The sequence below is a fragment of the Delphinus delphis genome, chromosome 2 (assembly GCF_949987515.2).
Source record: "Delphinus delphis chromosome 2, mDelDel1.2, whole genome shotgun sequence".
Taxonomy (NCBI): domain Eukaryota; kingdom Metazoa; phylum Chordata; class Mammalia; order Artiodactyla; family Delphinidae; genus Delphinus; species Delphinus delphis.
In genome coordinates, this window is record NC_082684.1 from 61,383,739 (window position 1) to 61,399,229 (window position 15,491).

The 15,491-nt window shown below is 37.2% G+C and overlaps 1 protein-coding gene across 1 annotated transcript in view; it reads right to left on the reverse strand.

Annotated features, from left to right (window-relative positions):
- Window positions 1–15,491, reverse strand: part of TTC6 (tetratricopeptide repeat domain 6) — a 210,017-nt gene that overhangs the window by 96,953 nt on the left and 97,573 nt on the right. Inside the window, exon 6 of the mRNA XM_060004656.1 lies at window positions 10,134–10,275. Coding sequence (XP_059860639.1) covers window positions 10,134–10,275 — 142 coding nt within the window. The remainder of the gene's footprint in view (window positions 1–10,133; window positions 10,276–15,491) is intronic.

The window sequence follows — 15,491 nt, forward strand, 5'->3', positions numbered from 1 at the left end:
AAACTTAAAAGTTTTTGCACAGCAAAGGAAACCATAAACAAGACGAAAAGACAATCCTCAGAATGGGAGAAAATATTTGCAAACGAATCAATGGACAAAGGATTAATCTCCAAAATATATAAACAGCTCATGCAGCTCAATGTTAAAGAAACAAACAACCCAATCCAAAAATGGGCAGAAAACCTAAATAGACATTTCTCCAAAGAGGACATACAGATGGCCAAGAAGCACATAAAAAGCTACTCAACATCACTAATTATTAGAGAAATGCAAATCAAAACTACAATGAGGTATCACCTCACACCAGTTAGAACGGGCTTCATCAGAAAATCTACAAACAACAAATGCTGGAGAGGGTATGGAGAAAAGGGAACCCTCTTGCACTGTTGGAGGGAATGTAAATTGATACAGCCACTATGGAGAACAGTATGGAGGTTCCTTAAAGAACTAAAAATAGAATTACCATATGATCCAGCAATCCCACTACTGGGCATATACCCAGAGAAAACCATAATTCAAAAAGACACATGCCCCCCAATGTTCACTGCATCACTATTTACAATAGCCAGGTCATGGAAGCAACCTAAATGCCCATCGACAGACAAATGGATAAAGAAGTTGTGGTACGTATATACAATGGAATATTACTCGGCCATAAAAAGGAACGAAATTGAGTCATTTGTTGAGACATGGATGGATCTAGAGACTGTCATACAGAGTGAAGTAAGTCAGAGAGAGAAAAACAAATATCATATATTATCGCATGTATGTGGAACCTAGAAAAATGATACAGATGAATCGGTTTGCAGGGCAGAAGTTGATACACAGATGTAGAGAACAAATGTATGGGCACCAAGGGGGGAAAGTTGTGAGGGGGTGGGGATGGTGGTGTGCTGAACTGGGCGATTGGGATTGACATGTATACACTGATGTGTATAAAACTGATGACTAATAAGAACCTGTTGTATAAATAAATAAATAAAATTCAAAACTTAAAAAAAAGATGGCTACAGATAGAAATATTATGTATATTTATTATATTTATTATGTGTATTATAAATATGTGTATTTATAGGAAAGAGTTAGTATACAGACATATATTTGTGTGAGGTGAGAAGGCCTAGAAGCAACAAAGCCCCAGCAGCAACAAGCACATCCAATGCTCTGATCTTAGTTTCTAACTACATTCTCCAATAAAGGGAACTGAGGCTCCCTGTAGAAATGGCTGATTCTATGGACTGGGGCAGGAAATACGCAAGATAAACCTGGAGCATCTGTACTACCAGTAATTAAGTGTTAAAAAAAAAAATCCCACAGTGATGGGGTCTGTCAAAGGGACGTAGGAGACAACTGAAGGAGCTCTCAATGACCAAAGCTCAAACAATTTTAGCAAAATAATAACAATAATAATAAAGTAGTATTGTAATATAACTCAAAGTATAGCATAAACATCCATGGGTCATACTGATATAAGTAAATGACTGAATAAATAAATAAATGGGAAGAACAGACAAACATCCTGTCCAGATGAATTCAAATTAATCTTTGTAGATACTCTGCTCTGAAAGAGGTGGAGCATAGCTCCACATTCCTTAAGTGTGGGCTGCACATAGTGACTTCTTTCCAGAGTACAGAACGGAAAGGAGGCAAAAAGAGAAAATTGACAATAAAGAAAACCTGGCAGACACTACCTCAGCCAGGTGATTAAAGTTAACATCAACCATGATAAGTCATATTGATAATACGTACTCTAAATATGATATGATGAAAATGGCACCTTACCTCAGTGGTCTTCCTCCCAAAATCACATAACACAATCAAATCAAAAACACATCAGTCAATCCCGATTAGGGACAGTCTACAAAATACCTGACCAGTACTCTCCCAAACTGTCAAGGTCAACAAAAACAAGGAAAGTCTCAGAAACTGTCACAGCCAAGAGAAGCCTAAGGAAACATAACAACTAAATGTAATGTGGTATCCTGGAGGGAATCCTGGAACAGAAAATGGGCATTACATTAAAACTTAGGAAATCTGAATGAAGTATGGACCTTAGTTAATAATAACGTATAAATATCAGTTCACTGATTTTAACAAATGTACCATACTGCTCTAAGATGTATTGGTAGTTTCTTAGCGCTACTGTAGCAAATACAATTCGGTGGCTTAAAACAACAGAAATTTATTCTCTCAGAGTTCTGGAAACAAGAAGTCCATCAGGGTGTCAACAGGGCCATGCTCCCTCTGAATGCTACAGAGAATTCTCCTGTGCCTCTTCCTAGCTTCTAGTGGTTGCCAGCAACCCTTGGCATTCCTTGGCTTGCAGTGGCATCATTCCAATTTGCTTCCATCAGTTCGAGGCGTCTTCCCTGTGTGTCTGTGTGTTCACAGAGCATTCTCTTCTTATAAGGACACCAGTTATATTGGATTTAGGGCTTACCCTTGGGTTTAGGGCTAACCCTAAATCCAAGGTGATCTCATTCCAAGATTCTTAATTACATCTGTAAAGACCCTATTTCCAAATAAGGTCACATTCACAGGTACCATGGGTTAGGACTTGGATATTTTGGGGGCCACTATTAACCCACCATTTTCATGTTAATAATAGGGGAAACAGAGTGTGGGAAATCTCCACACTGTCTTTGTAATTTTTCTGGAAGTCTAAGACTATTCTAAAAAATAAAGTTTACTATCAATAAAATAATAATAATAAAACAAACAGTAAAAGAAAAATAATTTTTAAAAATAGCTGGAAGTGAAAAACTTAATCAGGCATTCATGACAAGATTTGAAGAAAATGTGGCAAGATTTTTTAAAATAATAGCTATCTGAATCCACGGTATTATTGGTAATTGTGTTTTCCTTAACTTTCATTGACTTTGAATAATATTTAATTGGACCAAGCACTTTCCCCAACAAGATTTGTCTTTCACCAGAAAAAAATGAGCACAGATGATTTTAAAGCATCAACTTACAAGCATTACTCTAACATTAACTATGAAACCTTAAGAGTGACCATCTCCTGGAGCATGGTTGCTATACAGACTTCTGACAGTAATATCCAAAGACCCAAACACAGTAAATAAAGATTCACAATTATAAGCTGATACTGAGTCTTCAGCACTTTTATTTCTAGTCAACTATTCTTTGATCACATTTCCTCTCTACCAACAGAGTATTTATTTAGAGAAAGGTAGATTTTGCAGTTGCCACGTTAATTTGTCCACCACAGAAATTCAAAATTGTTTCCATCTCACTCATCCTCTATTTGGTGGGCACACTGCATCACTTTATGCTGTATAGACCTAGAGCCAGGAATTCCTTGACAAAAGATGAATAAACTCTTCCAAAATCAGCTGACAATTCTTTTTCCAAAGATCACCTAGAAATTAAGATTTCAGATATTCAAATGATATGTCACATACAATATGGTAACTCTTCCCTTGTAGTAGGTAGACTTTCAGCAGCTTAAGCATCCAGAATACAATTATTCCCCTAGAAGAAGGCAGAATACAAGCCTCTAAGTGGGAAGAGAGGAAAATCTATCACTAAACAGCACGATTTTGCTCTCAAGGAAAAACACAGATGCACTTTCAGGAGAGAATGTGTCAAATTAAACTAGCAAAGAAACACTCATCATGGTAAACTGGTTTCCCCAGCAATGCTCAGAACTTTCTAAGAGGAAATGAGGAAAATGGTTAAAAACAGCCAGGTTGGTGGCTGCTAGAACTTGACAGGAGGGTAAAGATTGCACTAACTATAAAGCAAGCTAGGTTAATTTAGTAAAACAGCACCTGCACAGCCCCTAAGGTTACTACATATGTTACAACCCAATACAATAACTCATGTTCATACTGAAGACTCAATGTCAGAATATTATATTCACTAAGGGAGAGAGACATGCAAATTAGCTTCAGGGGTAAGTTGAGCTTCATATAAATGAAATATAAGGATGAACAACAGTTTCTAAAATGTGGTCTGAGCTCTGGAGAGCCTCAAGACCTTTCAGGGGTCTTTTCAAGACCTTTCCACACTAAAAATACAAAGAGGTCATTTGCCTTTTTCACTGTGTTGAAATTTGCACTTTGTGTTAAAAAAAAAAAAAGAGTAAAATTGGTGGACCTTAGTGTGAATTAAGGCAGCAGGATCTTAAAAATACCCCCACAAAGCAGGAAAAAAATGTTCATTTTATTAAATCTCAACTTTTAAGTGAATATCTTTTTAATATTCAGTGTAACAAAATGATAAGTACACATGAAGTTCTTCTGTGGCCATAGTGCAGTAGGATGGTGGTTTTGAGGAAAAACATGTGTGCTATTGTTTGAGTTCTGAACTGAACTAGCTACCATTTTTACTTGAGAGGACAAATATCAAACAACCTTTATTCAGACTTCGGTTTGTGGTAAGCATTTTCTTGAAAATGAGAAAATCAGTCATTTCAAATAAAATAATTGAGAATATTTGTGTCAAGAGAAAAAATTTAAGCTTTTAGCAATAATTAGAATTTTGGAAAAATTGTGTCCCTCACCATGAGCTTGCCAGGTTCCCAGTGCTAAAAGACTTTTCTGATAATATTAAAATTGAGATATTTTGACATTATATATTAGTGAAATGTGTCAACATTTGAAGATCTACATAACTTGATGAATAGTACTTTCTAAATGACCAATGCAAAATGTTACAAAATCATGCATGGGTAAAAGAGCCATTCAAAGTACAAAATGAGGCAATAGATTTTCATGTAATAAGGTATAAAAAAGTCATTGACATGGTTTCAGATTTCAATTGCAACAAACTTTTTTACCTGTACAAATTATCATTTAATACATTTTCTTTTCAGCTAAGTTTAATTTTTTTTTTTTTGGTACTGGTCCAACAACCACAATTCTTATATTAAACTTTTAACTTTGAGATAATTATAGATTCACAGACAGTTTTAAGAAATAATACAGAGAGACCCTATCTATCCTTTACTCAGTTTACCTCAAAGGTAACATCTTGCAAAACTGTAGTACAGAATAACAAAATATTGACATTCATATAGTTAAGATGCAGAACATTTCCATCACTGTAAGTGATCCCTCATATTGTCCTGTATAGACACACTCCTCCCATTCCCACCCACCCTCATTCTGAAACCCTGAAAACCACTAATCTGTTCTCCATTTCTGTAATTTTGTCACTTCATGAATGTTATATAATAAAATCAGCCAGTGTGTAGTGTTTTGGAATTGGTTTTTACCAGCATAATTCTCTGAAGACTTATCCTTATAGAGTTTATGTATTCATTCTGCAACATGCTTAATAGTAGTTGCATGTTTATTTTGGTTTTTTAACTGCCAAACTATTTTTCAGGGTTCTGAGAAAGGAGTTTTGTTAATTAAGCATACACTTTCCTTAACATTATAGAGCTATTCAAAGTATTTATTTCATATTGAGTGAGTTGTGGTAGTTTGTGTTTTTTGAGGAACTGCTCTGTTTTGTCTAAGTTGTCAAATTTATGTGTGTAGAGTTGTTTATAGTATTCCCTTATTATTATTTTGATGTCTGGAGGGTCTGCAGTGATATCTCCTGTTTCACTTCTAATATTGGTAATTTGTGTATTTTCTGGTTTTTCCGTATCAGTCTTGCTAGAGGTCAATTTTTTCTAAGAACTACCTCTTTGTTTCATGGATTTTCTCTATTGTTTTCATGTTTTCAACCTTATTGATTTCTGCTCTTCATTATTCCTTCCCACTGCTTGCTTTGGGTTTATTTTGCTCTTCTTTTTCTAGGCTCTTGAGGTGGGACCTTAAATTATTGATTTGAGACTTTCTCTTTTTTACTATAAGCATTTAGTGCTATAATTTTCCCTCTCGGCACTGCATTATCTGTGTTCCACAAATTTTGATGTGTTGTATTTTCATTTTAATTCAGTTCAATTGTTTTTCAATGTATTTTTAAAATCCCTTGAGACTCCCTGGATTAACACATGGATTACTTATACCTGTATTGTTTAGATTCCAACAGTTTGGAGATTTTTCTGTTACCTTTGTTATTAATCTCTAGTTTGATTTCATTATGGATTTGTTTTATCTTGGTATATGTCCTGCAGGAACATGAAAAGAATATGTATTCTGCTCTTGTTGGGTGTAGTGTTCTGTACATTTCAATTAGATCCTGTTGGTTGATGGAGTTATTGATTTTTCTCCATCCTTGCTGATTTTCTAAGTGTTCTACCAACCATTTAGAGAGGGGTGTTGAAGTCTCCAAGTATAATTGTGGAATGGCCTATTTGTCCTTTTAGTTCTACCAGTTTTTGCTTCACATATTTTGCAGCTGTTTTGTGCACACACTCTTTAAGACTACTATGTCTTCCTGGTGGATTGACCCTTTTATCATAATATAATGCCTCTCTCTGTCTCTGATAACTTTCTTTGCTGGGAAGTCTACTTTATCTGATATTAATATAGCCACTCCTGCCTTTCTTTGATTAGTGTTTGCACGACTTATCTTTTTTTACCCTTTTACTTTCAACTTCTCTAAGTCATTATATTTGAAGTCAGTTTCTTGTGGACACTAAATAGTTGGTCATGTCTTTTAACCCACTCTGCAAGCTCTGTAACTTAACTGGTGTATTTAGACCATATATATATTTTTTTATATCTTTATTGGAGTATAATTGCTTTACAATGTTGTGTCAGTTTCTGCTGTATAACAAAGTGAATCAGCTATATGTATACATATATCCCCATATCCCCTCCCTCTTGAGCCTCCCTCCCACCTTCCCTATCCCACCCCCCAGGTGGTCACAAAGCACTGAGTTGATCTCCCTGTGCTATGCTAAGCGCTGAGTTGATCTCCCTGTGCTATCTCCCCATGCTATGATCTCCCTAGCTATCTATTTTATATTTGGTAGTGTATATACGTCAATGCTACTCTCTCACTTCGTCCCAGCTTCTCCTTCCCCACAACACGGTGTCCTCAAGTCCATTCTATATGTCTGCATCTTTGTTCTTGTCCTACCCCTAGGTTCAGTAACATTTTTTTTTTTAGATTCCATATATATGTATTAGTGTACGGTATTTGTTTTTCTCTTTCTGACTTACTTCATTCTGTATGACAGACTCTAGGTCCATCCACCTCACTACAAATAACTCAATTTCATTTCTTTTTATGGCCGAGTAATATTCCATTGTATATATGTGCCACATCTTCTTTTTCCATTCATCTGTTGATGGACACTTAGGTTGCTTCCATGTCCTGGCTATTGTAAATAGAGCTGCAATGAACATTGTGGTACATGTCTCTTTTTGAATTATGGTTTCCTCAGGGTATATGCCCAGTAGTGGAATTGCTGGGTCATATGGTATTTCTATTTTTAGTTTTTTAAGGAACCTCCATACTGTTCTCCATAGTGGCTGATGTATTTAAGTTAGGGATTTTGTCTGCCATTTCATTTTTGTTTTCTCCTTGTTCTCTCTGGTTTCTTTTGTTTCTCTGTTTTCTATTTCCTGCTTTCCTGTTACATGGACATATTTTAGAATTCCACTTTTATTTATCTATGGTATTTTTGAGTATATATTTCTTTGTATAGCTTTTTAGTTTTGCTCTAGGTATTACATTATATAAACATAATAAACATAACTTATCAAAGTCTACTGATGTCTCCAATTTACCAGTTCAAGTGATGTGTAGAAACCTTACCTCCCTTTATGTCTCTTTACTCTTCTCCATTTATAATACAGTTGTCTTAAACATTTCCTCTATATACATTTAACAGTATAATTTTTTTTCAACTGACAGACATAATTTAGAAAACTCAAAAGGAGAAGGAAACTCTATTGCATTTACCTGTGTTTTTGTTTTACACGTTTTTGTTCCTTTTAGATATTCTGAGATTTTTTCTTTCATCATTTTTTTTTTCCTGTTTAGAGAACATCTTCTAGCCTTTCTTGTAGTGTAAGTCTGTTGGGTGACAAATTCTCTTAGTTTCCTTTCATCTGAAAATGTCTTGATTCCCTTTCATCCCCGAAGGATATCTTCTCTGGATATAGGACTCAGGGCTTACAGTTCTTTCCTTTCAGCATTTGAAAAATGTTCCACCACTTACTTCTGGCCTCCATGGTTTCTGATGAGAAATCCACTGCCATTAAAATTGTTTTTCTCCTGTAGGTAACATATTACTTCTCTCTTGATGCTTTCAAGATTTTTTTCTTTGTTATTAGTTTTCATAAGTTTCACTAGTAAGTGACTTGGTACAGATTTCTTTGGATTTTTCTTACTTGGAGTTTGCTCAGCTTCCTGAATATGTAGGTTTAAGTCTTTTGCTAAATTGGGGAAGTTTCCAGTCATTATTTCTTCCTATACGTTTTCAGTCACCCCTCTTCCTCTTCTCCTTCCAGGACTGTGATAACACAAATGTTAGATCTTTTGTTTTACTCCCACAAGTCCCTGAGGGTCTGTTAATTTTTTTTTTCAGTCTGTTTCTCTTTGTTGCTCAAACTGGATAAATTCTATTGTTTTATCTTCAAGTTCACTTCCTGTTTCATCCATGCTACTTTTGAGCCCACCTGCTGAGCATTTTATTTTAGTTACTATATTTTTTCAATTCTAAAATGTCTTCAATTTCTTTACTATGTATCTTCAATGTCTATGCTAAGACTTTCTATTTCTTTTCTGAATCTTTCTATTTTTTTTTAATTTGTTTCAGGTGTGTTCATAATTATCGCTGAAGCATTTTTAGGATGGTAGCTTTAAAATCATTGTCAGATAATTCTAACATCTCTGTTATCTAAGCAATAGCATCTATTGATTATCTTCTTACGTTCAGTTTGAGACTTTCCTGGTTCTTGGTATGATTAGTGATTTTCAGTTGAAATTTGGATATTTGGGGTATTTTGCTCTGAGGCTCTGGATCTTATTTAAACCTTCTGTTTTAACTGACACTCTGCTAGGCTTCCTCTGGTACCACCACAGTGGGGAGGGAGAGGAGTGGCTCATTACTACTAGGTGGGGATGCAAGTCCAGGATCCCCATGTGGTCTCAACTAACACAGTAAGAGGGGAAACCTCATTACCACTTTATTAAGCTTAAAGTTCCAGCCCCAAACAGCCTTCATTGATACCACCCTGGCAGGGGTATTATAGTGCCTTCTTATACTCTGGGCAAGAGCAAAAGTCTAGTTTTCCTTCTAGGCCTTTGCTGGCAGAGGTGAGGAAAGGACCAGGGCCACCATTTTTTCTGTGGTGTTTGGCTAGGGTAGAGTAGTTATTGTTGAAAAGTTTTGTCTTGCTAGGCTGTCCCTTTCCTGGTTCTTTGGCTAGAGGGAGTAGGCTTTTGTTTGGACTTTTTTTTTTTCTTCTGTCTTTACCTAGTTTTCTTTCTAGGTTACCAATTTTTCAACTCTAAGTCTAGAATATGTGAAGCAAAAAAGAAAACCCAAGGAACTAACTCGCCACTGTGCCATTTGTTGGGTCCCAAAGTTCCTAGTTAGTGCCTTAGTCTCTCCACCTTTTAGATCTGTCCTGTTTGTAACACGCAGGTTTTTACCTGTACTTAGCAGGAGGAATAGGAAAAAGTACTTCTACTGCATCATCCCCAGAAGTGGAAGTCTCACAACTAAGTTTCAAGAAACTACCACTTGTAAAGTTTTGGTATATTAATAAAGGAGAATATCCATAATTATGTTAAAAGTCTATTAAAATAATCTCTTCCTTTCCAACTATATATCTTCATGAAGCCAGAATTTTCCTCATATATTTCAACCAAAACAACCTACCACAAAATTGAATGCAGAAGCAAACGTAAGAACCCAGCTGTCATCTATTAAGCCAGACATTAAAGAAATTTGCAAAAAAAAATATAATCCTAGTTTTACACTACTTTTCTGTTTTAAAAAATATAACTATTTTTCATAAAAATACATTATGTTAACATATATGACTTTATTACTGTTATTTTTAATTTTAAAAAATAAACATTTAAGCATTTTCCCAGTTTTAATTTCCAACACTGTAAATGTCAATAGATATAACCCACATAAATAATTATTGAAGTCCTCAAAACTTTTTAAAAGTATAAAAAGGGTCCTGAAACCAAAAAGTCTGACAGCTTGTAAGATAGAGAAAACTAATATTAAAGGAACTTCTTACTTCCTCTCCCGAGAGTTGTAGGTGTGGTTTGTGAGCGCTCCGTCCAGTTCCTGGTGCCAATTCAGGTGGTATCCCTGGTCTTGTTGGAAGGACGGCAACATATTCTTCATTGTCACCCATAACAGGAATTCCTTGCAGTATTCTACAGGGTTTTTAATAACAAAAAAAAATTGTTCTTTAAGCCATTGATAAGTCAAAGGGTGTTTTCTCTCATTTTATATCTCTACCGAAATAAACGTTTGATATTTGTACTAAATAGATATTGTGCAGAAGTCAGATAATCCAAAATGGGAAATAATTCAAGAATAATTGTTGGCTTCTGAATGCATTTTAGTAGTAATCTTTCGGTGGTTTTGTTTTATAATATTGGAATAATAAATTCACTCTATGAAAGCCTCATGATAAGAGAGGTAAAAAGTTCTCTGCCTTCTGATCCCTAACCTGCTCCTCACTCCAAGTCACAGGAAATGGTTTCATTTCTTAGACTGAGGCAAAGCATCAGCCTAAGCAGAACTGCCTTCTCACATTAAGGTTTTCCCTTCCTGATTAGTATCTTGCCAAGATGAACAGAAAACTGTTACGGCATTAGGTCTTTATTTCTAGGCTACAAACTACATATACATAAGAATATACACAGGAGGTTTAAAACTTATCAACAGGGGGCTTCCCTGGTGGCGCAGTGGTTGAGAGTCTGCCTGCCAATGCAGGGGACACGGGTTCGTGTCCCGGTCCGGGAAGATCCCACATGCCGCGGGGCGGCTGGGCCCGTAAGCCATGGCCGCTGAGCCTGTGCGTCCGGAGCCTGTACTCCACAACGGGAGAGGCCACAACAGTGAGAGGCCCACGTACCACAAAAAACAAAACAAAACAAAAAAACTTATCAACAAAAACCTAAATTAAACCAAGAGATGAGGTAACTCAAAATCTGAAGGCAAAATGTGTCATTAATGGCTGACTTACAGACTCCTTGAAAAGACATTAGCTTTTGTATTGCAGCACTTACTGTAAAAGAAATATAAAATGAGTATAAAGTAGACCTACACAGACTATAGCTATATTTCAATTTCGCTTGGAAGTAGAGCCACTGTTCCCTCTAACTTTTTGTTATACCATTATATGAATAGACAATCAGTTTATGAGCCACCAAATGTGAAGGCAAAGCACACACATATCAAACTGACTACTTAACGATATGCTGAAATCCTTAGATTCCATCAAACCACCTCTTAAAAATCAGGCCCACCCAAAGCTAGGCTGGAGAAGACAGGGCTTTGCCAAAGTAGGTTCACAGGGAAAAGCTTCCTATCTCATCCAGTCCAATATTTGAATTCAAAGAGAAGATAAAGCTCAACTCCCAGCACAGTGGACATAACAGATTGCCATTCGACATCCAGTCCATCCTCCCTCCAATACACTTTCTCCAACTGCTGAGGATGGGGAGGTGAAGACCCTCCTGCAGCCAGTGTCCTGGATGTGTTTTAGGATCTACTAACCACGTGCACTCACGTACAATTTGGAACGAAGAAGGTTCTGATGTTCCTGCTGGCAAGCAGTCATGGTGACGTTGAGTTCTTCTGTGGCAGGGTTCCAGTTACTTCTTTTGTGGGTAGACTTTTTTGCCAGTGAGCATTCAAACAGACACAGCAAGGCTCCAGAGTCAAAAGCTGTGACACTAGAGGCCACACGATCCCTGAATTTCAGCTAAGGTGGTTTGTTGCCAGTGTTGGCCTCCAGATTTCCCACCTTCCTGACTGTGCCAGAAGGAGCAGCAGCTTTGGCAGCCAGTTAAACGTGCTGTATGAGTCAGCTCTGGAAAATCCTCCTGCCTAGAGCCCATTCTTCCAATCTTTCCATTGATTTTAAAAGCATCACATTCCCATTATTATAGACCCCTTTATGCTTAAAATAGCTAAAACTATTTCTGTTTTCTGCAACTGAATCCTGACTGATATATCCAGGAAAAACAAAAGAGCAGGGTATTCTATTGTCTAGAATAATGAGCGAGAGAATACAGATATCAAGATCAAGGAGGAGAGGGGTGACTTAAGAAGCTATCTTGAGGCACTGCTATATTTTTATCTGTTCAGAAGCCAAAAACAAAGTAGTCAGAGTCATTCACATATTACTGTCTTTTCACATCCCAAATGTGCATCAAAGAAATAGAAATTCTATTTGGTTGGAAGGAAAGTGAAAGAAGTCACTGGCCACTTTAGAGTGCATAGCTCTGGTAGACATAAACTGGGGGCCTTAGTGGAAAGGCTACCCAAGGTTAGCAACTGTTCCTGTCTGACAAAGATGAATCACTTGCTTGAAATTTTTGTCCAGATTTTCCCTGCTTCCTTCTTTATTTCCAGAGAAAAGAACCAATCCTTTTTAGAGATCTCCCCTTTGGAGACCACCACCATCTCAGTGGTTCAGAATGAAAATCTCTTCATCTCCAACTTCTCCCTCACCCCCAACAGTAATCACTTGTCCTGATCCTTCTCCCTCCAGTGTTTCTCCATCCTGTTGCATTTCCTCTCAGCTAAGTCCTATGATAACATCTTTGCTGTCCCTCACCTCCAGACTTTCCCACCTCCAATCCATGTTACAGATCCCTGACAGAGTTCTCATCAGCTACCCCCTTCCAAATACTTTAGTGACTACACACACAGGGTAAAACCCAAGCTCCTAAGCCTGGCCATCAGGGTCCTCCACAGTCTGGGAACCATCTACCTTACCAATCCTACTTCCCTCCCCAACACCTGGCCCAACCTATATTCACTGCACAAAAGATGCTCTAGGTGCTGAGATTACTATAGGTGCAATAGGGGAGACAGGCAAACCGAACTACAAGGCAGTGTGGCTATGAAAGTGTTGAAAATAAGACTTTCAGACCTCAATTGTTCCACGAAGCCTTTACAAATGTCCCTCTGGCCAGCCAAAATTCATCTTTGCCTCCCTAGTTTCTCTGGTGCATTTGATCTGCAAGTTCATTATAGAATATATTACATTTTATTCTGTATATTTTTCACAGTAGATTACAGGCTGGTTGCGGTGGGAGAGGCGTGATTCTTATTCATTTTCTGTCTCCTTTGAATGTGAATATAGTAGATATTGAATATGTATTGTTTAACACTGTGCTTGAAAAATCCCACAGCCAAAGTTAGCCCAGACCCTGTCCTGAGAAACTAGATTCCTGGGTTAGCAGGATGTACTGCACTGCTTCTCAAAGTGGGTTTCCTAACCAGCATCATTAGTATCACATAGGAACTTGCTAGAAATAAAAATTCTTGAGCCCCATCACACTTAATGAATCAGAAGCTCTGGGGAGGAACCCAGCCTTCTGTGTTTTAACCAGCCTTACCGTTAATTCTGATGCACAATGAAGTTTGAGAACCACTGATGTGCTGCAATCTTTTCTAAAAGAGCCTGATCATAAGAATATCCTGGGATACTTATCAAATCTATAGCTTCCCAGATATCTCCTCTGGAGATTCTAGTTCAGTTGGTTTGGGATAAAGCCTAAGAACTGATACACTTAAACAATCCAGATGGCCCTTATACTCAGGGGAAGCCTATAAAGCACTGCTCTAGTGAGAAGAGCTAGCCTTTGGAATGAGGTTAAAAACCAGGATTTTAGCCTTAGTTTGGCCACTTGATGTGCTGTGTTGGATACGTCACTTTTCCTTCTCAAGTCTCAGTTTCCTCATCTATGAATAGCAACAGCAATGGGAGTTTTCAGGGTCTAACGCTTAGAAATAATATATGTGAAGAGTTTGCACAAATTACAAAAAAAACCAGTAAGTGGTTGATATTACAGTCATTTTTGTTATCATGACTGAAGAGACTGAATGAAGTTAACAAGCCCATCTCTCTCAGAGTGAGTTAAACCGCCTTCCCAGTCAACACTGGTCTCCCATGGGGCCAGAGATATAAAATGTTCTTCTTATTATAGGTTGTGTCAAAGAAGATTGGAGAACATTTGCTCCAGGCTGTGAGCACTCTTAAAAATCTCCGCCCACATCTTTTTTTTTTTTTTTTTTTTCGCCCACATCTTTTATGAGTTACACAAATGTGACTGTGGGCTCCATCCTGTGAGGCGTAGGGAAGGGTTCTTCCTCCTGCAACCCTCTCCCCTCCCTGGTGTGACTCTAACAGAGAAGTTCCCCCACCACACCTTCCCTATCCCTTCCTTAGAAAATGTACTGTGCTCCTTGGGGTACTAAACCTGAGGGAGCCTTGGCAGGATAAAGCTCACAGTCACTTTTACGCAACTCAGAAAAGATGTGTTCAGGGATATTTTAAGAGTGTTCAGGGACTTCCCTGGTGGTCCAGTGGTTGAAAATCCGTCTTGCAATGCAGGGGACGCTGGTTTGATCCCTGGTCAGGAAACTAAGATCCCACATGCCGTGGGGCAACTAAGCCCCTGCGCACCACAACTAGAGAGCCCACAGGCCGCAACCAATAAGCCCGCATGCTCTGGAGCCCTCACGCCACAACTAGAGAGAAGCCCACACACCACAACAAAAAGCCGGCGCGCTGCAACGAAAGATCCCGCATGCTGCAGCTAAGACCCAATGCAGCCAATAAATAAATAAATAAATATAAAAAAAAAATTTTAAAGTGTTCATGTAAAAAGCTTTGCCAAAGTAATACTTACATGCAATATTCTATCCCAGACATCATTTCTTTAAGGGACTCATAGCAAGCCATTACATTGAGTGCACAATCCACTTATTGGGTCACAATTGACAATTTAGAAAACAGTAACTTAAAAGCACGTTGTTTGAAAAGCAAACTCCTAGGCCTAGAAAAGACTTTAGGAGTTCATCTTCTTGAAGATGCTAATCTACAAATAATTTTTTTTAGTAAAGTCTTTAAAATCTACAGCAGAAGTAATGAATACTTTCAATACTTGAAAAAATTCAGGGAATATAGTCTTAATAAATAATAAATCTAAAGAAGAATAAGAATGCAATTATACAGAATTTTTTTTTTACAAAATATGAATAGAGAGGGGGTGATTTTATTTTTAATCATTGTAACTTCATTGCTACATGCAAACAGTGACATCTGGTGGAATGACATTGCTTTGCTTAAAAAAATATATTCCAACTTTCAGATATTGGCAGTTATGAAATCAAACAAATTTCCAAATAATTCCTTTTTTTTTGGTGTTTCCATATAAAACAAAAATATACTAATCTAATATCTTATCAAATACTGATAGTACATACTAATATAAATTTGTCATCCCAATTTGTATTTTTTAAAGTATGCTTAAGGCTTACTTAGGTATGGGGCTATTTGTTGAAAATGAATATAAAAATAATCTAATTGAGGTTACCGTTGATTCTAGTCCTAACTCTGCCAAAA